Source organism: Myotis lucifugus, unplaced genomic scaffold (assembly GCF_000147115.1).
Source record: "Myotis lucifugus unplaced genomic scaffold, Myoluc2.0 scaffold_509, whole genome shotgun sequence".
NCBI lineage: Eukaryota > Metazoa > Chordata > Mammalia > Chiroptera > Vespertilionidae > Myotis > Myotis lucifugus.
This window is the reverse complement of record NW_005871557.1, coordinates 200,798-222,706: the sequence shown is the minus strand read 5'-3', so window position 1 is coordinate 222,706 and position 21,909 is coordinate 200,798. Positions and strand designations below refer to the sequence as shown.

The following is a 21,909-nucleotide window of genomic DNA, read 5'->3' as shown; positions in this document are numbered from 1 at the left end:
ACCTCTCCCCTCCCCTCTTCATAGTCTGCAGGAGGGAGGGTCCTGTTATGCAAATGAGACCCCATCTATCTGATCCCTCCCTGGGCCCTGGGCAGGGCCCTCTGCCTGAGGATGGCCATTGGTGTGGGCGGGGAAGGGGCTGTGTGGGCCCAGGTTTGGGGAAGTCACAGCTGACAGCCCTGAGCTGATGGTCTTGGGCTTTGTCAGGGGCTGGTCCCAGCTCTGAGCACCCAGATCCCTCAGGAGCAAACCCCTAGCGCCCTCTAGTGTCCAGGCCCAGACACACCATTGAGTGACATGGGGGCCAGAACCCATGAGAGGCCACCTCTGCCTTCCCACTGCTCTGCCCACGGCCCCTGTCCTAGGGCCAGGCCAGGGTCCCCTCTGTGGCCTCCCCTCACCTCAGGGCTCCTTCAGTCTCTACTCGACGTCCTCAGGGGGAGTCTGACCACAGCTCCCTGGGCTGGTCCATGGTCAGGACTCAAGTGGCGGCTCCTGCACCAACTCTTAGACCAGGGTCAGGGCTCAGGTCAGGGCCAGAGCAGTGACAGCCCCGTGGGGGCACGTCCCCTTCTGTGCGGGACTCGGTTCTGTCTTGAATGGGATTCACTCCTGGTGGCGGGAGGCCTCCTTCTCATGGACCCAGGGCCCCGAGGAGAAAGGGGCCCTTCCCCAGGGCTGGGCAGGGCGGGGAGGAAGCCCTCGTGGGCTGTCCTCGTCCGGGGTCAGGGGTCACTGTTATTTTCTGTCCATATTTCCTCCTCCTGACACCATCGTTCTCCATGAGCCGTGGGCTGTGGTCACTCCTGGAATCTGTTCTCAACGCACACTCAGACGTTGGCATTTAACTGAGAGGAAAAGGGGAACGTGTGGGACCTGCTTGTCAAAAAAATGTTGACATTTTCTAATTGCTGTGATTGGGTTTATTTAAAACTTTACACTATATTAGTCAGCACTCAGGAAACGTCAAATGCATGTATGTTATTACATGTGAAAGTCACAATAAGGCTGATTTACAAATTCTAGGATGATGCATATTGGTGGAAATTGTGGGCGGAGGAATTGATGGAAAAGTGTTGGTAACAGAACGCCTTCTGCTCCGGGTTGAAAAGGTGTGAATAGACGTTTTCTAACATCACTTTACATCTCAGTGGTGAGATGGGAGCTGTGCCCTGTGGTCGGGTCCTAACAGTTGAAAATCCATAGTCGCTGCGCAGTGACCCCCACGGGGAGGTTCTAGGAGCTTCTGTCCATCCCCGGAGTAGAAGCACCTGCCACAGGCCCTGGAGAGGCCTTGTCACCAGCAGACCCGCAGCTTCATGTCTCCGGGTGACCAGCCTGGGGGCCAAGTGAGGAAGCAGAGACCCAGCTTCCGATGGTCACACGGACAATGGGCCTCCCAACCTTTGGGCCACAGATTCGGGCAGTTTCCGCTGAAACCACTGGAGGCTGGAGGGGGATTAAATCATTCACAGGAGATGGGGAGGGCGGTTCTGAGGTAGGAGGAACACTGACCAGCAGGAAGAAGGGTGCTTCATGTCCTTTAAGATCTACATATTAAAAAGCTCCAAACCAGCCTTTTTTCTTTTTTTAAGATATATGTTTATTGATTTCAGAGAGGAAGGGAGAGGGAGAGGAAGATACAAAGATCAATGATGAGAGAGAATCATGGATTGGCTGCCGCTTGCACACCCCCCACTGGGAATGGAGGCCACAACCTGGACATGTGTCCTGCCTGAGCAGGATTTGAACTGTGACCTCCTGGTTCAAGGTCAATGCTCAACCACTGAGCCATGACGGCCGGGACACATGGCCTTTTTAAACCATCCCAACCTCTTATTGGAGGACATCCCTACACTCACAGCTGTCACACACCTCCAGGCACCGACTCCTGGCTGCTCTCAGTCTGGGTGGGTGAGGGAGGTAATAAAGCTACTACAGACTTCCACGTGCTGGTTTTTCTGTGGGAAGAAGATTCAGATTCATTATTATTTTATTTTTTATTTTGATGTAATTGACATTAATTAGTGTCAGGTTATGACATAAGGACGCTGTGAGGTGTAAACTGCAAAACCATCCCAGATACGTCTCCTTGACCTCTGCCATCATACGTGGCTACAAGTTTTGCTATTTCTTGTGCTGAGATCAGTTAAGATCTGGTCTTTCGACTGCTTTAAGAGACACAGTGTGACAGCGCCCCCTGCCGGGTCCCCATGCTGTCCACACTCCCAGAGCCAGGTAGTCACAGCAGGAAGTGTCTCCTCCTGGAACCCTTATCCCACTGGGACCACCCCCTTCAGCGCCCACCATGGCACCCCCCAATCTGCTATAGTGACAGCTGTGAATTGCCGATTTTTGTGCTTAAAATCACAAAGCAAATCAAAACCAGTCACAGGGCTTAAAGGGAGTGAATCCTGAGGGGATGAAACAGGGCCAGGGGTCCTTCCAGCACAGCACACAGTGCTGAGCCCCAGGCAGGGGCGGGGCCCAGCCAGCTGTCACTCATCTCAGCCTCACAGGCCCAGTGACTGCAGCCCAGGGGGAGGGAACGGGCCGTGGGTGGGGAGAGGCCTTCCCTTCCTCCAGGACCCTGAGCCTGGGAAAGTGCTGCTCTGAGTGATATGGAGGCCGGAGGGGAGGGAGGACCCTTCACCCCCAGGCAGGGTCCCCGTATGAACCTGGGCCCAGGGCAGTGATGGCGAACCTATGACACGCCTGTCAGAGGTGACACTCGAACTCATATTTTTGGTTGATTTTTGTTTGTTAAATGGCATTTAAATATATAAAATAAATATCAAAAATATAAGTCTTTGTTTTACTATAGTTGCAAATCTAAAAAAAATTGTATATGTGACACGGCACCAGAGTTAAGTTAGGGTTTTTCAAAATGCTGACACACCGAGCTCAAAAGGTTCGCCATCACTGGCCCAGGGCTTCAGCGAGGGAATAAGCAGAAGCCACAGGTCACAGGCTGAGCTGAACAGGCAGCTGCTGGGGGTCTCATCCCCTTGCAGACCTGAGGGGTTTTTGTCTCACTTCCCCACAGGCCTGGAGCACTGTGGGAGCGTTGATACTGCTGTCGGGTGATAAGCAGTAATAGACGGCCTCGTCCTCAGCCTGCAGCCCCGTGATGGTCAGGGAGGCTGAGCTGCCAGACCTGGAGCCAGAGAATCGGTCCGGAATCCCTGAGGGTCGATTGCTACTCTGATAGATGAGGAGTTTGGGGGCCTTTCCTGGGAGCTGCTGGAACCAGGACACATAGTCACCAACCCCAATGTTGGTGCTGCTTCCAGTGCAGGAGATGGTGACCCTCTGGCCCGGGGACCCCGACACTGAGGATGGCTGAGTCAGCACAGGCTCAGCCCAGGATCCTGCAAGAGGGGGAGACACAGAGATGGTGAGTCTGGGTCTAGAGACAAGAGGAGGAAGCAGGACCCATGTGTCTCCCCAAGGCCCCTTCCCCGTCCCCTTATCCAGTCACCTGTGCAGTGAGCCAGGAGGGTGAGGAGGAGAGGGGCCCAGGCCATGGTGGAGGTCATCCCTGAGTCCTGCCTCCTGAGGCCCCACAGCTGAAGCAGAGCTCCCCACACCTCTCCCTTCCCCTCTTCATAGTCTCTGGGAGGGAGGGTCCTGTTATGCAAATGAGACCCCATCTATTTGATCTCTCCCTGGGCCCTGGGCAGGGCCCTCTGCCTGAGGATGGCCATTGGTGGGGGCGGGGGAGGGGCTGTGTGGGCCCAGGTTTGGGGAAGTCACAGCTGACAGCCCTGAGCAGATGGTCCTGGGCTTTGTCAGGGGCTGGTCCCAGCTCTGAGCACCCAGATCCCTCAGGAGCAAACCCCCAGCGCCCTCTAGTGTCCAGGCCCAGACACACCATTGAGTGACATGGGGGCCAGAACCCATGAGAGGCCACCTCTGCCTTCCCACTGCTCTGCCCACAGCCCCTGCCCTAGGGCCAGGCCAGGGTCCCCTCTATGGCCTCTCTCACCTCGGGGCACCTTCAGTCTCTACTCGGCGTCCTCAGGGGGAGTCTGACCACAGCTCCCTGGGCTGGTCCATGGTCAGGACTCAAGTGGCGGCTCCTGCACCAACTCTTAGACCAGGGTCAGGGCTCAGGTCAGGGCCAGAACAGGGACAGCCCATGGGGGCGCGTCCCCTTCTGTGCGGGACTCGGTTCTGTCTTGTGTGGGATTCACTCCTGGTGGCGGGAGGCCTCCTTCCCGTGGACCCAGGGCCCCGAGGAGAAAGGGGTCCTTCCCCAGGGCTGGTTGGGGGGTGGGGGGGGGAGCCCTCGTGGGCTGTCCTCATCCGGGGTCAGGGTCACTGTTATTTTCTGTCCATATTTCCTCCTCCTGACACCATCGTTCTCTATGAGCCGTGGGCTGTGGTCACTCCTGGGATCTGTTCTTAACGCACAGTCAGATGTTGGCATTTATCTGAGAGGAAAAGGGGAACATGTGGTACCTGCTTGTCAAAAAAAAGTTGATGTTTTCTAATTGCTGTGCTGGGGCTTCTTTAAAACTTTATACTATATTAGTCAGCACTCAGCCAGCTTCACATGCATGTATTTTATTACCTGTGAAGGTCACAATAAGGCAGATTTAAAAATTGTAGGATGATGCATATTGGTGGAAACTGTGGGCGGAGGAATTGATGGAAAAGCGTTGGTAACGGAACGCCTTCTGCTCCGGGTTGAAAGGTGTGAATAGACGTTTTCTAACATCACTTTACATTTCAGTGGTGAGTTGGGAGCTGTGCCCTGTGGTCTGGTCCTTATGGTTGGAAATCCCCAGTCGCTGCCCAGTGACCCCCACGAGGAGTTTCTAGGAGCTTCCATCCATCCCAGGAACAGAAGCTCCTGCCACAAGCAGAGCTCCCAGGACACAGCGGTGTCAGCTCCAGGCCTGTCTCTGGGCGGCACAGCCACAGTCGCTGCCCCTGGCTTCCAGCATCACCAGACACTTAGCATATTAGGCTTTTATTATATAGGATATTTTCATTGATTTCATGGAAGAAGCGAGAGACAGAGAGAGAATCATTGATTGGCTGCCTCACTGGGGATTGAGCCCAGGCATGTGCCCTGACTGTGAATTGAATCTGGGACCTTTCAGTCTGCAGGCAGCTCTATCCACTGAGCCAAGCCAGCCAGGGCTCAGGGCATATGTAAGGGGATGGGCTCCTCCACCAGGCAGGCCCCCAGGTTGTCGGATGGGCGAGGCCTGCCCACCTGGAGACTGGGTTGCCCAGGCGGTGGACAGTTTGCAGAGCTGGCGGGGGCCTGGCTGATTCTGTGTGGTGTGAGTGTGAACATGTGTGTGTGAGCTGTGTGTGTGTCTGTGTGTTTCCTCAGGAGTTATTCTTCGTTAACATCACACAGCTGCTCCTGAAATCGAACCCATGACAATCGCAGGCTTTCTTGAAATGAACTCCGACAGCGCACACCCCAGCATCCCCTGGGGCTGTGTTCCCCGCCCCCGCCCCTCCCACTCAGCAGATGGAGAGACAGAGGCGCTGGCGTCAATGGCCCCGGCTTTGGGGTCCTGATGTGGAGCCGCCAATGGGTGGGCCAGGCAAGTCTGATGCTCTGAACCTCTGACTGCAGGAGCCACTCAGCTGTGGGGTCGGCATTCACCGTGGGAGCGTCGAGCACCCTGGAGGCCCAGCCGCACTCCCTGCACTTGGCATGGAGCAGGGAGACCGTGACTTTGAGGAGGTCCCAGGAGACCAGCCACGTGCTGGACGCCAGCAGGTGTGGTGAGCGCCGTGCAAGACGTTCCCGCGGCCTCGCACGCGCGGTGCGCCCCGGGGAGAGGACTCGGAGCCGTGCGGGATGGAGGGTTGTGAACTACGGGCGTTCACTCCATAAGGTTCCAATGGAGAGGCTGGCTGGCACCTCCATGGCCTTCAGAAGTGCTGAGTCCCAACTCACCGCTGAGCTTTCCGAGCTGCCAGGCTTGTCCGGGAGACAAGAGCCGAGGCTGCTACCCTCGCTGCAGGTCGGCCCATCCGGCCCACGTGGACACTTCAGAGACCAGACTGTATCTCTGGACCTTCTCTTCCCCCAGCCCCCCCCCCCGCCCCCCTACACACCGCTCTTCTTTATCTGACATGTTCATAGGGAGGGGAGGGGAGGATTGTAATTCCCTGAGCTTGTTTCTCACAAATTTTGTAGGAAAGCTGTACCCGGATGTTCTGTTGGTTGCAGCGTCTGGCCCAGGCCCAGGCTGTGCATTCTCCAGTTTGAGAGCACGCACTGATGTAGCATTTGGACTCAATCAGAAAACTGACGTGGGAAACACATGTAAGAGAATTGTCAAGGCGACCCCAGTAGCAATTCATGATTAAACGTGGATCTGCGTGGACCAACGTGCAGAAACTGTGCCTGACCTTCATACAGGCATGGCATGGCCTGACATTTCAGAAGGAAATACGTGTGTGTGTGTGTGTGTGTGTGTGTGTGTGTGTGTGTTTAAAATATATTTGTATTGATTTCGGAGAGAGGGAGAGGGAGATGGAAACATCAATGATGAGAGAGAATCCTTGATCGGCTGCCTCCTGTACATCCCCACTGCAGATCAAGCCCACAACCCGAGCATGTGCCCTGACTGGGAATCTAACCGTGACCTCCTGGTTCATAGGTCGATGCTCAACCACTGAGCCACACCAATCAGGCGAATGTTTGTCTTTATACGTTTTTGATGAAATACTGGTAGAGCATTTTTTCCATGTGTTAAAGAGAAAAACAACCAAGAGGGAGAAATTACGAGTTTGGTGAGCTATAAGAAAAGAAAAACGACAAATATGACGCATCATCTCTCCCTCATAATAAATGCAACAGTGAACGAGGGAGACAATAGAAAAACTGTAATCTAATTGGGCACATTGATACCATGTTTTTCAATGACAGAATAGAACAACCACTTGCAATTTTTACATGAAAATGAATAATTCAATGATATACAAGCAAAAAGACGTGAGAGAAAAGTTTAAAATGCAAATATATAAATATGGACCTTGATTGAAAAATAGATAAAATGCAGATTTTCTTAGAAAAATAGAAATTAGAAATATTAGAGAAAACTAAATGAATGGACCAATATCCTTAGAAAAAAACTAGAAAACATAATTATGGAATTAATCCACAAACATGCATAAAATACAGGTAGTTTCACAGAGAACACTGAGACGTCAGGAACATGGAGAGGAAGATGAAGAGTAGACCCATTCTGCACAGGAAGGTGCTGCCAAGTACGGCTTGTACATGAACAGCTCATCTTACAATGGGCATCCGTCATGAGGCCCGTGGGGAGGCCGAGGTTTTTGTTCCACTTCCCCATCTGTGTGTGTCACTGTGGGAATCAGTATTTTCTACAACCATACAGTGATAGTCAGCCTCGTCCACAGGCTGCAGCCCCGAGATGGTCAGGAGCCCCGCATTGGCCGAGGCGTCTTTGGATCCAGAGTAGCGGCTGGGGACCCCGGAGCCATGGTCCTTACTGTAGTCTGATTTATAGTAGAGGAGGTACCGGGGACGGCTCCCTGGCTTCTGCTGGTACCAGTATATGGTATAGCTGTCAACACTGAAGTCACTGCTCAGGGTGCAGGTGAGTGTGGCTGTGGCTCCAGGAGATGCAGAGAGGGAGGGCGGCTGAGTCAGCACAGGCTGGGAGAGGGACCCTGCAGACACACACACTTGTCAGTGATGGGCAGGGACCAGGGGACCTTTCCCAGGAGACTGAGCAGGAAGGGAAGAAGCCTGGTCCCAGGCCTGTCCCTACCTGTGCAGTGAGAGAGGAGCGCGAGGAGCAGAGGAGTCCAGGCCATGGTGCTCACAGCCCTGAGCCCACAGTGGGGCTGGGCTGCCCAGGCCTCCTTTTCTCCCCCACCCTCTGCCAGAGGAGGGGCTGCCATGCAAATGGGGGTCCCTCCAGGGACTGCCCAGCCCCTCCCTGAGCCCTGGGGCTGGAGCTCAGCTCACACCCCACTGAGGGGCATGGTGGTGGGCTCACCCCTGGGGGGGCCCTGGGAGGAAGCACCTGCTGAGACCACACAGAGAGACCTGCTCAGGGGGCGCTGCCAGGCCTGACAGTACACAGCTGCTGAGTCCCCTGTAGGCAGCACAGGGCTCAGCCTCTGAGTGAATGGTCCTCCCTAAGCTGCAGTGTGAGGCCCACAGAGCAGTCCCCCAGCGCCCCCTGCTGGTCACAGGTCACACAGCTTCAGGTCACTCTGTGCACATGTGTGAGGGCTCATTCCCAGCTGCTGTCACCCTGACACACTGCAGTGATGACTGTGGTGTTTCAGTCCCGGGTCCTCTTGTGGGAAAGGAGCAAAGTGCACGTAAATAACATAGTAATTGGGTCTCACTCTCCATGAGGCTGTTGCAAAGCTAATGCACAGTGAGCTTCTCCCCCAGCAGCACAGGGAAGGGGCGGTGGGGCCGGTGTGAAGGGCTCACAGGGGCTGCTCACCACGTTAGGAGCCGGGTCCTGTGGCGGGAGAGGCGTCTGTCCCCTTTCATCCCTGCGGGGACACGACCCTCGGCTGCGGGGCCTTCGGGCCTCAGGAAGCCCAGGGCAGGGTGAGCACCAGCCCCCCTGTTTCTGCGCTGACAGCACAGCCTGCCCCCCAGCTCCCTGCAGCCCCAGCTCCTCCCTGGGGGTGGCCAGGAGAGTGGGTACATTTACAGGAAAAGGGCTACTGCATGGGCTTCGCTAATCTGAGCGAAATGTGTGTGTGGGGACTTGGTCCTGACGTTCTTAGAAAAGAGTGTTCTCAGGAACAAGACAATAGCTGGTTGCACCCCTAAGGGGGCAGGTAGGGCCTCGGGACGCGGGGGGAGGAGACAATTACATTAGTAGCTCCCGTGTGCAAACAGGCAAAGGAGATCAGACTCATCCTCTTTGGAAAAATCAGTAATTGTCCTGTCACATAGAAGAGACTGGCTGAGGCTGTGAGGAGCGGACAACCTCAGGTGGGAGGCGAGAGAGGGAACAGGACTCTGAAGGGATTCGATGCTGATTAACTCCTGTGACTCTCCCTCCCTAGAGACCGAGGCCTAGGGGACGGAACTGCAGCAGGAACTTGTCCCTTTTCCCTGAAACCCTCCCGTGAGGATGGAGTTAAGAGCTGAGGAGCCCGAGGGAGAGGAGGGGGTGAGGGAGGCAGCAGCAGAGGAGGGAAGAGGGGGAGGGAGGGTGTCACTGAGAGTCTGTGCTGGTTGTGACCAACCTTCTGTGGGTTTGATCAGAGAAGGAGAAGGTTATGCCCATGACCAGGGTGGACACTAACATATCAGACATGATGGGTCAGTGGTGACACAGGGTTCACACACATGACATTAATGTGTGGGGAGCATGGCTGTCTGGGTGACCATGTGCAGGTGCAGACACAGGATGTGAGCTAATAGGAAACATACACTGGTCTCGGCCCCTGACCCCGGCACAGGCTCCTGAACCCTTGTCACTCCCTGGGGGACGGGCGGCCTTTGCTGATGAGGGGACGCTGGGTGGGCTCCTGGGTGAGGACGGGCCACTGGGGAGACCAGGGAGGATTAGAAGCTTGGAAACCTCACACTTGCCCCCCACTCGCTTGAAGGGGAAAGGGCTCAGGTCAGTTAGCAAATTAATTCAGCAACGTAATCGCAATCACGGGAGTTTTCCTGGGAAACTTTGATTTATAGCCAAGAAGTTGTGTGAAACCTGGGCCCTCCCAGCTGTGAGTGGCACCTGACCTGCGGGCAGTCAGGGGGACGGGCCCTTTAACTGTGGGTCTGACACCGTCTCTGGGCAGATGGTGTGAGGACTGAGTGCTGCTGTGGGACATCAGCTGGTGTCAGAGAACTGCTGTCGGGAAGAGAAATCCTCACACATCGGGGACCAGAGGGGTCAGGAGTGAAGTCTCTGGGTGAGGAGCAAACAAGACTCACAATAGTAAAGAAGGGGATTTTTATTTAAAAATATTGGAGCTCCAGTGGCGCAATCGGTTAGCGCGCGGTACTTATAAAAATATTCACTCAGTCCAGCCTGTATGGCTCAGTGGTTGAGCGTCGACCTATGAACCAGGAGGTCACAGTTGGATTCCCGGTCAGGGCACAGGCCCATCTTGCATCCTCAATCCCCAGTGTGGGGCATTCAGGGGGCAGCTGATCAATGATTATCTCTCTTCAATGGTGTTTCTATCTCTCCTTTCCTCTTCTCTCTGAAATCAATACAAATATTTTTTAAGTTATTTTCCTAAATATCTTCACTCAGCTTCCTCAGCTATCGATGTGCTCATGACAACATGAAGGATGGCTGTGGTGAGGATTAAACGCTCACGTACAGTGGGCACACAGTCAGCTCTCAGTGGGTGTTAGTCCTCAGGATAATGAGATGTTTTTGCTTATTTCTGTGGCATCTTAGGTCGCCATAAAGGACGAAGAGCATTCTGGGGTGTGGCTTTATTTATCTAATAAGATAAGCTGAACCCCAATCCCCTCCCCCAGATTTCAGTCTTGTTAGAATTTCCCCAGACACGGGGGGGTGGGCTGGGCTCCGTGACCACCCGAGTGTGCCCCTGGGATGCCTGTGCTGCTGCCACATCGTGTGTGACCTCCCTCCTCCCGGGGACACAGGTCCCTGCAGAGGAGCCCACCTGACAGAGGCCCCCACAGACTCCCCTCACTGAAGGGAGGCTCAGAGCCACCACCTCTGGGCCCAGGGGTTTTGGTCTCACTTCCTCGTCATCTGAGACACTGTGTGTGACTAAAGCTGCTCCCACTGGCATGATCTGTAACGCAGTAATAGACAGCCTCGTCCTCAGGCTGCAGCCCCGAGATGGTCAGGAGCCCTGCATTGGCCGAGGCATCTTTGGATCCAGAGAAGCGGCTGGGGACCCCGGAGCCCTGGTCCTTATGGGAGTCTGTGTGGTAGTACAGCAGGTACCGGGGAGGGCTCCCGGGCTTCTGCTGGATCCAGCTTATGCCATAGCCGCCAACATTGAAGCCACTGCTCAGGGTGCAGGTGAGTCTGGCTGTGGCTCCCAGAGATGCAGAGAGGGAGGGCGGCTGAGTCAGCACAAGCTGGGAGAGGGACCCTGTGGAAACAGACACATGGGGGTGAGAAGAAGGGACGGGGGGCAGGTGCTCCGGGTCCCCAAGGCCTGTGGCTACCTGTGCAGTGAGCGAGGAGCACGAGGAGCACAGGGGTCCAGGCCATGGTGAGCGCAGCCAGTTCCCAGGACACGGAGCTGGGGCTGCACTGCCCAGGCCTCTTATCCTGCCCTGGCCACAGAGAAGGGGCTGCTCATGCAAATGTGTCCCCGCCCCCCCTCCCCCAGGGGCGCTGACAGGGTCTGGGCCTGGTGCAGGGAGGCCAGTTCGGTGCACTGGTTGCCCGTGGGTGGGGCCGGGAGGAAGCAGCTGCTGGAGGTGCCCACAGACACGGGCAGGGGAGCCCACACTCCCAGAGAGGACACAGGCCTCACAGGAACCCCAGAGCCAGCCCTGGGGCCTCTGGCAGAGACCAGGTCCAGGCAAACCCCAGAGACGGTCTCACAGCGCCCCCTGCTGGTCCCGGCGGGAACCACTCCTTCCTTGAAGCCACTCCAGCTCCTCCCCTTCACCTGTTTACTGGAGAACCCCTGCCCAAGGGGGTCGCGACCCACAGGTTGAGAATGCTTCCCAAGGTTGTCGGAACCACAGGTTGAGAACTGCTGGCCTACAGAGAAGCTGGGAGCTGTCTAAGGCTATGCAGCCGGCCAGTGGCAGAGAGACAGCCTGAGTTTCTGGCTTCTCTGGTCCTGGAGGGCCCCTCTGACTAACTAGATGGGAAACAGGCAGAGCTCAAAGGGGTCGCGACCCACAGGTTGAGAACCGCTGCATTACATGAAGCCACATTACATGTGGGTTTGCACAGGACCCACGTGCATGGCACCTGGAAACTCCGGGGAGTCCGGTCGCTGGGGGTCGGGGGGCGGGGGGTGCAGAGAAGGCCTCCCAGCCCAGCTCAGGTCAGAGCACCGAGAGGGACCGTGCAGCCCCCGGCAGGCGGCTGAGTCTCGCTAAGCGGGAAGGGACGACAGCGCGAGGCTGGCCTGTGCCGGGGAGAGGAACAGGGGACAGAGGAGGTGCTCGGTGACCATCTGCGGGATCCTCAGCCGGCACCTGTGCAAAGAGAAGGGGAGGAGGGGACCCCAGGCCCGGCCTCGGGTGTCCTCGGAGTTGGGTTCCTACAACTTCCTGCACCTTCACGGTCCCCTGTCACAGCTTTGTGCGCTGGGCCTTCATCATCGGAATGTTCCTGAACTTTACACGTCCCGGCTTCATGGGCACCTTGGCCCGACCCTTAGGCCACCCTAAGATGAAGAAGGCCCTGGCTGGCTTGGCTCCATGGATGGAGCGTCGGCCTGCAGACTGAAGGGTCCCGGGTTCAATTCCGGTCAGGGGCACGTACGTACCTTGGTTGCAGGCTCCCGGCCCTGGTCGGGTCATGTGGGAGGCAACCAGTCGATGTGTCTCTCTCCCGTCAGTGTTTCTCTCTCCCTCTCCCTCTCCCTCCCACTCTCTCTAACAATCAATGGAATAAATTTCCTTGAGTGAGGATAAAAAATAAAAATAAAAAGATGAAGAAGAGAGGTGGCTCTTCCAGGACCTGCCTCGGGCGGGGAAGCCGCCCCGGCGACCCTGGCGCACAAGGAGGTCACACAGTCACCTCTCCCTCAGGAAAGGACTCTTTTCTTCCTCTCGGCATCCCTGGAGCCCAGACACCTGCTTCCTCTGAGCCTCGGGAGGGAAGGAGCTGGCCCCGCAGCCAGGCGCAGGGAGCAGAGGGAGAGGGAGGGCACTGCACTGGGTGCTGGTCCCGGGAGATGAGTGAGGAGTCAGCGGGGCCCACTGACCCACCAGGCACTCAGACTGCCATGGCGGAGAGAGCTCCTCGCCCCCGCCGGGTCCTGATAGCAGGAAGTGTCTTGGGTGCCACTGGAGTGAGGATTGGGGGCCCCCGTGGGAAAATTCTGTGTGACAGAAGGTTTTATTCCCGTGGAATCAAACCCCTGAGTCCCCAAGTTCCCATTCCCCTTCGTCCCGCCAAGAACCAAGTCCCACGTATGGTTCAGCGGGGCGGCTCTACGCCAGGGCCCGGAGTTCCCATCCACGTTGGCCACAGGCCCAGCCCAGCATCAGGCCGGCTTAGGCTGCTCCCCGCCGTGGTCTGTCCGTTCCCTGCCTGTGGGTCTGCAGGGCCACGTGGATGGGGAGGGGCAACGCCAAAGGAACAAGAGAGCCAAGAGCCGAGAGAGAGAGAGAGAGAGAGAGAGAGAGAGAGAGAGAGAGAGAGAGCGCTCCTTGGTCCAGGGGACGGTGTGCTCCCCAGTTTTCTCGGGCTCGCATTGGCCCTGCCCCTCTGGCCAATGGTTTCTGTTCCCAGGTTTGACGGACAGGCACCTTTGCTATGTCCCCCCAACATCCCTATCCCTATGTAGGTCTTTATCTCCTCTTTGTCCAGACACCCTCCCAACCCGCTCCCCCTCCCCAGCCCCCCACTCCTCTTTGTCTATAGGGAATGTGGGAGGTGCCCTGCAGAGGGCCAATGGCAGCTTCCTGGTGAAGGGCCTGAGTGACCGTGTCTGCTATGTCTGGCCTTCCCTTTGCTCCTTTCCTTTGATTAATCGCCACCGAGTTGCCATGGTAGCAAGACCACCCACATCTCTGAGTCAGACTTGGACCCTGGGTGAAGCCCATGTTCACTCTACACATGGGTTGACGCCAATATCATTGGGCTGGGTGAGGCCTCACACCCCCCTCTGTATCCATCACCCCCAAGGGCGGGTGCAGAGCCCGAGACCGGACGTGTGCCTGCGGGGACACGATGAGGGGGACAAGGTCTTAGCAACCAACCAATGGACATTGTGGAGGAAAATGGGAAGACGTTGTCACACCCGCGGGTACAAGGCAAAGAGGCGCTGGCTGAAGGGGCGACAGCACATGTCACCCTGGGTGAGGCCGGGTGGCCGGGAGGAAGCTTGACGGCCCAGGCTGGGGGGACACAGAGAAGTTTTAGTCTCACTTCCCCGTGACCCTGCAGCGCCGTGTGAGTGTTGGGGTCCTCATGCCACACAGCACAGTAATAGTCAGCCTCGTCCTCGGGCTGCAGCCCCGAGATGAGCAGGAGCCCCGCATTGGCTGAGGCGTCTTTGGATCCAGAGAAGCGGCTGGGGACCCCGGAGCCCTGGTTCTTATCTGAGTCTGACTTATATCTCAGGAGAAACCGGGGAGGGCTCCCTGGCTTCTGCTGGAACCAGCGTATATAGTAGCCACCAACATTGAAGCCACTGCTCAGGGTGCAGGTGAGTCTGGCTGTGGCTCCCAGAGATGCAGAGAGGGAGGGCGGCTGAGTCAGCACAGGCTGGGAGAGGGACCCTGCAGACACAGACACTTGTCAGTGATGGGCAGGGACCAGGGGACCTTTCCCAGGAGCCTGAGCAGGAAGGGAAGGAGCCTGGTCCCAGGCCTGTCCCTACCTGTGCAGTGAGAGAGGAGCGCGAGGAGCAGAGGAGTCCAGGCCATGGTGCTCACAGCCCTGAGCCCACAGTGGGGCTGGGCTGCCCAGGCCTCCTTTTCTCCCCCACCCTCTGCCAGAGGAGGGGCTGCCATGCAAATGGGGGTCCCTCCAGGGACTGCCCAGCCCCTCCCTGGGCCCTGGGGCTGGAGCTCAGCTCACACCCCAGACTGAGGGGCATGGAGGTGGGCTCACCCCTTGGGGGCCCTGGGAGGAAGCACCTGCTGAGACAGCACAACTGTCCCCACTCAGGGGACTCTGCCATCCAGAGCAGACTCAGCCGCTGAGTCTCCAGCAGTGAGCACAGGGCCCAGCCTTGAGGCCCAGGTGTTTTGAGTGAACAGTCTTCACTGAGCAGCTGTGCAGGGATCACAGGGCAACCCAACAGTGCCCCCTGCTGGTCATGTAGAAATGGAAACTTGCAATAACTGAGTTATAAAGTCTAGTAAAAATAGATAAAATATACACTTTCCTTGGAAGATACAAAATTGGCTCTGAAAGAAGTAAAGTAATTAAATGGACAAATTTTAGTAGAAAAATTAAAAAATGTAATGTCACCACTCCACTGAAGAGCATAAGATACAGACATTTCAAAGGGAACTCTACCAAACCCTCAGAGATCAGGATGTCATAGATCATTTGTTTTAATATTGATAAACGCAGCTTACACATAAATTATACAAAATGGGAAATTACAGACCAATAGCATTAAATATTCCTACACATGTTTAAAATGAAATATTAACAGATGGCCCAGTGCTATTATGAAGTGTGATTTATCCCAATGATACAAGTTTTTCTTTATATTAATAAAATTTCAAATATAACACAACATACTAACCCATCAGTAAATATGATCATACTAGAGGCCCAGTGCACGAAATTCCTGCACCAGGGGTAGGTGAGGGTACCTTAGCCCTGCCTGTACTCTCTCCCAGTCTGGGACCCCTCGGGGGATGTCCGACTGCCAGCTTAGGCCCAATATCAGGGGATTGGCCTAAGCCAGCAGTCAGACATCCCTCTTATAGTCCGGGATCCCACTTGCAGTCTGGGACCCATCGCTCCTTACCACCCGCCTGCTCGCTGCTCCTTAGCACTTCTGCAGAGGCGGGGAGGCTCCTGTCACTGTCACTGAGCTCACCAGCTGTGAGCCCAGCTTCTGGCTGAGCAGTGTTCCACCCATGGGAGCGCACTGACCAGCAGGCACCAGCTGACTGGGACAGCTCCTGCCTTGAGCACCTACCCCAAGGTGGTCAGTTCACATCATAAGTACTGGCTGGTCAGACAGTTCTTAGCCTTTTATATATATACACTAGTGGCCCGGTGCACAAAATTCATGCATGGGGGGTCTCTCAGCCCGGCCTGCACCCTCTCCAATCTGGGACCTCTTGGGGGATAACTGGCAGTCAGACATGCCTCTCGCAATCCGGGACCACTGGTTGCTAACCGCTCATCTGCCCGCCTGCCTGATCACCTCTAACCACTCTGCCTGCCGGCCTGCTCAACCCCAACTGCCCCCCTTGCCATCCTGCTCACCCCCAACTGTGCCCCCGCCATGCTGCTCACACCCAATTGCCCTCCCATCTGGCCTGATCCCCCTAACCGCCTCTGCCTCGACCCTGCCACCATGGCTTTGTCCAGAAGGACATCCGGAAGGTCTCCTGGTCTAATTAGCATATTACCCTTTTATTAGTATAGACTAGAGGACAGAAGCACAAAATTCGTGCACTCGGGGGCTCCCTCAGTCCAGCCTGCACCCTCTTGCAGAAAAGGAGCCCTTGGGGCCTAAGCTGTCAGTTGGACATCCTTAGCACTACTATGAAAGTGGGTGAGGCTCCCACCACCTGCGCTGCACTCACCAGCTAAGAGCCCGACTTCTGGCTGAGCAGCACTCCCCCTGTGGGAGTGCAATGGCCACCAGGGAGCAGCTCCTGCGTTGAGTGTCTGCCCCCTGGTGGTCATTGGGCATCATAGCGAAGAGTCATTCCACCGTTTGGTCAATTGCATATTAGCTTTTATTATATAGGAGAGATAGATCATATTATTACATCAACAGACAAACTCATATTATTTCAATCGAAATTCTGACAGAGCCATTCACCAAATGTAAAACATATTTCTAATAAAAACACATACAGATGGAAACGGAGACGTTTACAATATGGAAACTTCACTCGCTCCACAGACATGAGACTTAATCCTGCAGCAGCTCTTAGCTAATGGGCGGGAGGAGGACATCACAACCATCAGGAACAGGCCGTGTGACTCTCACTCCGTTATGAGTCAGCGTGACTCTGCACGTTTAGACAATGAAGGAAACAGGAAGAGACCAGTGGTTAGACCTTAGCATGGATGGGAATGGACAGGAGTCATTCCCACAACCCCTACGGTCTGATACAGAAACCGGACAATCCATGGGCCGCGCTGCCTGTCCATCCTGGAGCCAATTCAGCAGAGACAGGGAGGAATCATATGAGCGTTGATTCCCATCCTGCCCGCAGCCTGGGAGAGCAGCGGGTCACCCACAGAAATCTGCTCTGCCCCCCATAAGCCCACTGCTTGTATTGGGGAGAAGGACAAGGATTACAGGGACGTAGACCAAGGGTGTCCCAAATGGGCGGTTCATAGGTAATGGGGGCAGGAGATTCGCAAAGGCCTGTGGGTGTGCAAAGGGCTGGCAGCTCTGGGTTCTGCAACCAGGCTGGTCATCTTCCCATGATCAAGGCAGCTCCCTGATGGGAAGGATGGGTAACATTCCCAGGTGAGCGCCCAGGTCCCAGAAGCAACTCTCAGCCAGGTGAGAAGGTGCCTCCTTTAATCAGAACAAAACAGTCATGGTTAACAGGGCAGGATTCCTATTTCTTAGAATTCCAGCTGGTCCCCAACATTCCATTTGGGCCCCTGTCAGTACAGCCTGGGACCTAGTGGACACTATGGATGTGCTCGACTCAGACACAGCTGGACCCTGGGGCCCTGGTCCTGCCCTGACCCATCGTGGACTCGGACCCAGGGCAGCTGCCCCAGCATCCGGGAGTTTCTGCTCCATTTGAGGAAATCCAGGCTGGAGGGGAGGGGGCAGATGGAAAGAATGGGGACAGGTTTTCTGAACCAAGTTCCCTGAAGTGGGTCTCAGGCCGCGGTGTCGGGCAAGCACAGGAAGCAGCTGGCTTCTCGGGGGAGTGGGGTCTGCTGGGGGAGCCCCGTTTCAAGAGGAACAGCAGGTTTTTGTCTCAGTTCCTCACAGGCCTGGAGCACTGTGTAACCATTAAGAGTCTTGTCCCATGCTAAGCAGTAATAGTCGGCCTCATCCTCAGCCTGCAGCCCCGTGATGGTCAGGGAGGCAGAGGTGCCAGACTTGGAGCCAGAGAATCGGTCAGGGACCCCTGAGAATCGACTGCTATCCTTACAGATGATGTATTTGGGGGCCTTTCCTGGGAGCTGTTGGTACCAGGACACAACGTGACTCCCAATGTTGGTGCTGCTTCCAGTGCAGGAGATGGAGACCCTCTCGCCCGGGGACCCCGACACTGAGGATGGCTGAGTCAGCACAGACTGGGCCCAGGATCCTGCAAGAGGGGGAGACACAGAGATGGTGAGTCTGGGTGTAGAGACAAGAGAAGGAAGCAGGGCCATGGGTCTTCCCAAGACCCCTTCCCCGTCCCCTTATCCAGTCACCTGTGCAGTGAGCCAGGAGGGTGAGGAGGAGAGGGGCCCAGGCCATGGTGGAGGTCATCCCTGAGTCCTGCTCCTGAGGCCCCACAGCTGAAGCAGAGCTCCCCACACCTCTCCCTTCCCCTCTTCATAGTCTGCGGGAGGGAGGGTCCTGTTATGCAAATGAGACCCCATCTATCTGATTCCTCCTGGGGCCCTGGGGCAGGTGCCTCTGCCTGAGGATGGCCCTGGGTGTGGGCGGGGCTGTGTGGGGCCTGTTGCTAAGGGAACCACAGCTGTGAGCCCTGAGAAGGGGCACCAGGTGGAGCCAGGAGGTTGGCCCCAGTCAAACCCTGCAGGTCCCTCAGGAGCGAGCCCAGGGCGCCCTCTAGTGTCCAGGCCCAGACACGCCATGGTGAGCCATGGTCACAGACCCAGGCAAAGGGGAACTTTTCCTCCATTAGGTTCACTCCATCCTACAAGTATGAGCCAATGATGCTGGGACTAGTGTCAGGGACCATCGGGGACAGAGCCTGACGGGAGTCACAAGAGGCGTGGGGGAGGTCTTGGCCCGCTGGCCAGGGGAGAAGGGCAGCTGGAAAGACCTGAAGCGTCCCCCCAGGTCCTGATGCAACAACCTGCCTGGCACTCAGGCCGCATCACAGGGAGGGGGCTCCCGCCTCAGAGTCAGAGTCACCCACAGGCAGAGGCTTCCGGGGCAGAGAGCCAGGGAGGCCCTGAGGGTGAGTCGGGGCTGCCCCAGGTGAGGGGTGGGGGCAGATGAGGAGCTGTGGGTGCCAGTTGGCATGAACCTTCTTCTTTCTTATAAGTATGCCATTGCATGCCTCTAAGCCTTTTTATTCTTTTAATATATTTATATTGGATTCAGAGAGGAAGGGAGAGGGAGAGAAAGATAGAAACATCAATGAGAGAGAATCATTCAGTGGGGGCGTCTTGCACACCCCCCACTAGAGATGGGGCCCGGCAATCGGGCAGTTGCCCTGACTGGGAATAGAACCGTGACCTTCATGTTCGTAGGTCGATCCTCAATTCCTGAGCCATGCTGGCCGGGCTGGTGGGAAACATCTTGATGATGTTGTGCTTCCAGGGCAGGTGATGGTGACCCTCTGACCCAGGGACCCCCCACCCTAACACGGAGGTTTCCTGTGCAGCCCAGGCTGCGTGGGCCCAGGCCCCTGGAATGAAGGGGAGAAAGACACCAGGATTGTGAGTCACTGAGTCTAACAACAGGCTGGGCCAGGGGGCAGGGCAGGGCCTGTGTCTTCCTGGGACCTGTTTGCAGACGTGAAGACTCAGGCGCCTGTGCAGTGAGGGAGGAGGCCGAGGTGAGAGGGGTGCAGGCCATGGTCCAAGGCTCCCCCTTCTAAGGCCCTGAGCGGGAGAGAGCACCCCATCTCTCTTATCCCTCCCCAGGCCCCAGGGATAGAAGGTCCATTCATGCAAACAGGTCCCTCCCACGGACTCTCCCAGTAACATCCTCTCTCCTGTGTCCTGGTCCTGGGATGGGGGGTGGAGGGATGAGGAGCTGGGACAGGCCTGGTCTGGGGCTCCCTCGGGGAACCCAGGAACCACCCCGCAGAGGTCACATACTACAGACAGAAGTGGGTTTCCAGCTGAGGGCGCCCAGCAGACCCTGTCCAGTGCTGTCTGACAGCGCCCCCTGCTGTCCAGGCAGGGCTTCCTCACCCAGGAGAGGGGCTGCCAGGCCCCTGCACAGAGGAACCACCTTCCTCACACTTTGCCCAGAGGCCCCGCCCCAAAGGGAACCCATCAGAGCCTCCCCTCCAGCTGCAGCCACATTCCCGCCTCAGCTTCTGTGGAAGGAAAAGGTAAGACCCACTTCAGGGCCTCTGTGCGGGTGGCATCGCCCAATTAGACAAGAGGAGGGAAGATCTCCTTTTAAAATTTAAATATGTTTTTATTGATTTTAGAGAGAGAGGACGGGAGAGGGAAAGAGAGAGACATCAATTGGGCTGGCAGGTGTGATATATTACAGTCTTCCAAGGTGGGCTCCATATTGATCCGCCCTTAATATCCTATTTTAAATTATTAGATCAACAGATAAACTCAGATTATCTCAATAGATATTCTGATAGAGCCTTTCACCGAATCTGAAACATATTTCTAATAAAAACACATACGGGTGGAAACAGTTTACAATATGGAAACCTCACTCGCTCCACAGACATGAGACTTCGTCCTACAGCAGCTCTTGGCTAATGGGTGGGAGGAGGGAATCGCCACAACCATCGGGAAGGGGTCATTGGGAGTCTTACTCCATTGTGGGTCAGCGTGACTCAGCACGTTTAGACAATGAAGGAAACAGGAAGAGACCAGTGGTTAGACCTCAGCGTGGATGGAATGGACAGGAGTCATTCCCACAGCCCCGAGGGTCTGATATACTAACCGGACAATCCATGGGCCGCGCTGCCTGTCCCTCCTGGAGCCAATTCAGCAGAGACAGGGTGGAATCATTGTGAGCGTTGATTCCCTTCCTGCTGGCTGCTGGGGAGGGCAGCGCATCACCCACAGAAACCTGCTCTGCCCCCCATAAGCCCGCTGCTTGTATTGGGGAGAAGGACAAGGATTACAGGAACCTAGGCCAAGGGTGTGCCAAATGGCAGTTCACAGGTAATGGGGGCTGGAGATTCGCAAAGGCCTGTGGGTGTGCAAAGTGCTGGTAGCTCTGGTTTCTGCAACCAGGCTGGTCATCTTTCCAGGATCACAGGCAGCTCCCTGATGGGAAGGATGGGTCCCAGGTCCCAGGTGCAACTCCCAGCCAGGTGAGAAGGTTCCTCCTTTAATCAGAACAAAACAGTCAGGGTAACAGAGCAGGATTCCTATATCTTAGAATTCCAGCGGGTCCCCTGCATTCCATTTCGTCCCCTGAGAGTACAGCCTGGGACCTAGTGGACACTATGGATGTGCTCGACTCAGACACAGCTGGACCCTGGGGCCCTGGTCCTGCCCTGACCCATCGTGGACTCGGACCCAGGGCGGCTGCCCCAGCATCCGGGAGTTTCTGCTCCATTTGAGGAAATCCAGGCTGGAGGGGAGGGGGCGGAATGGAAAGGATGGGGACAGGTTTTCTGAACCAAGTTCACTGAAGTGGGTCTCAGGCCCCGGTGTCGGGCAAGCACAGGAAGCAGCTGGGTTGTCGGAGGAGTGGGGTCTGCTAGGGGAGCCCCGATTCAAGAGGGACAGCAGGTTTTTGTCTCAGTTCCTAATAGGCCTGGAGCACTGTGTGACCTTTAAGACTCTTGTCCCATACTGAGCAGTAATAGTCAGCCTCGTCCTCAGCCAGCAGCCCCGTGATGGTCAGGGAGGCTGAGTTTCCTGACCTGGAGCCAGAGAATCGGTCCGGAATCCCTGAGGGTCGGTTGCTATTACTATAGATGATGCATTTGGGGCCCTTTCTCCTGGGAGCTGTTGGAGCCAGTCCACAGTATAACTCCCAATGTTGGAGCTGCTTCCAGTGCAGGAGATGGTGACCCTCTGGCCCGGGGACCCCGACACTGAGGATGGCTGAGTCAGCACAGACTGGGCCCAGGATCCTGCAAGAGGGGGAGACACAGAGATGGTGAGTCTGGGTCTAGAGACAAGAGGAGGAAGCAGGGCCCATGTGTCTTCCCAAGGCCCCTTCCCCGTCCCCTCATCCAGTCACCTGTGCAGTGAGCCAGGAGGGTGAGGAGGAGAG

General features: G+C 56.2%; 1 protein-coding gene and 1 gene segment (V, D, J or C); both read right to left on the bottom strand.

Moving 5' to 3' along the window:
* LOC111823484 (immunoglobulin lambda-1 light chain-like) overlaps positions 1 to 18,261 on the bottom strand; it is a 350,281-nt gene extending 332,020 nt beyond the window's left edge. For both annotated transcript variants that reach the window (XM_023745014.1, XM_023745013.1), the window contains exons 1-2: positions 18,216 to 18,261; positions 17,804 to 18,106 (exon numbers count right to left, since the gene is read on the bottom strand). In XM_023745014.1, coding sequence (XP_023600782.1) covers positions 17,804 to 18,106; positions 18,216 to 18,261 — 349 coding nt within the window. The remainder of the gene's footprint in view (positions 1 to 17,803; positions 18,107 to 18,215) is intronic.
* On the bottom strand, positions 13,915 to 14,548 carry LOC111823486. The segment is given in 3 exon segments: positions 13,915 to 13,974; positions 14,049 to 14,401; positions 14,503 to 14,548. Coding segments are annotated over 3 exon segments (459 nt in total).
* Positions 18,262 to 21,909: the final 3,648 nt, after the last annotated feature.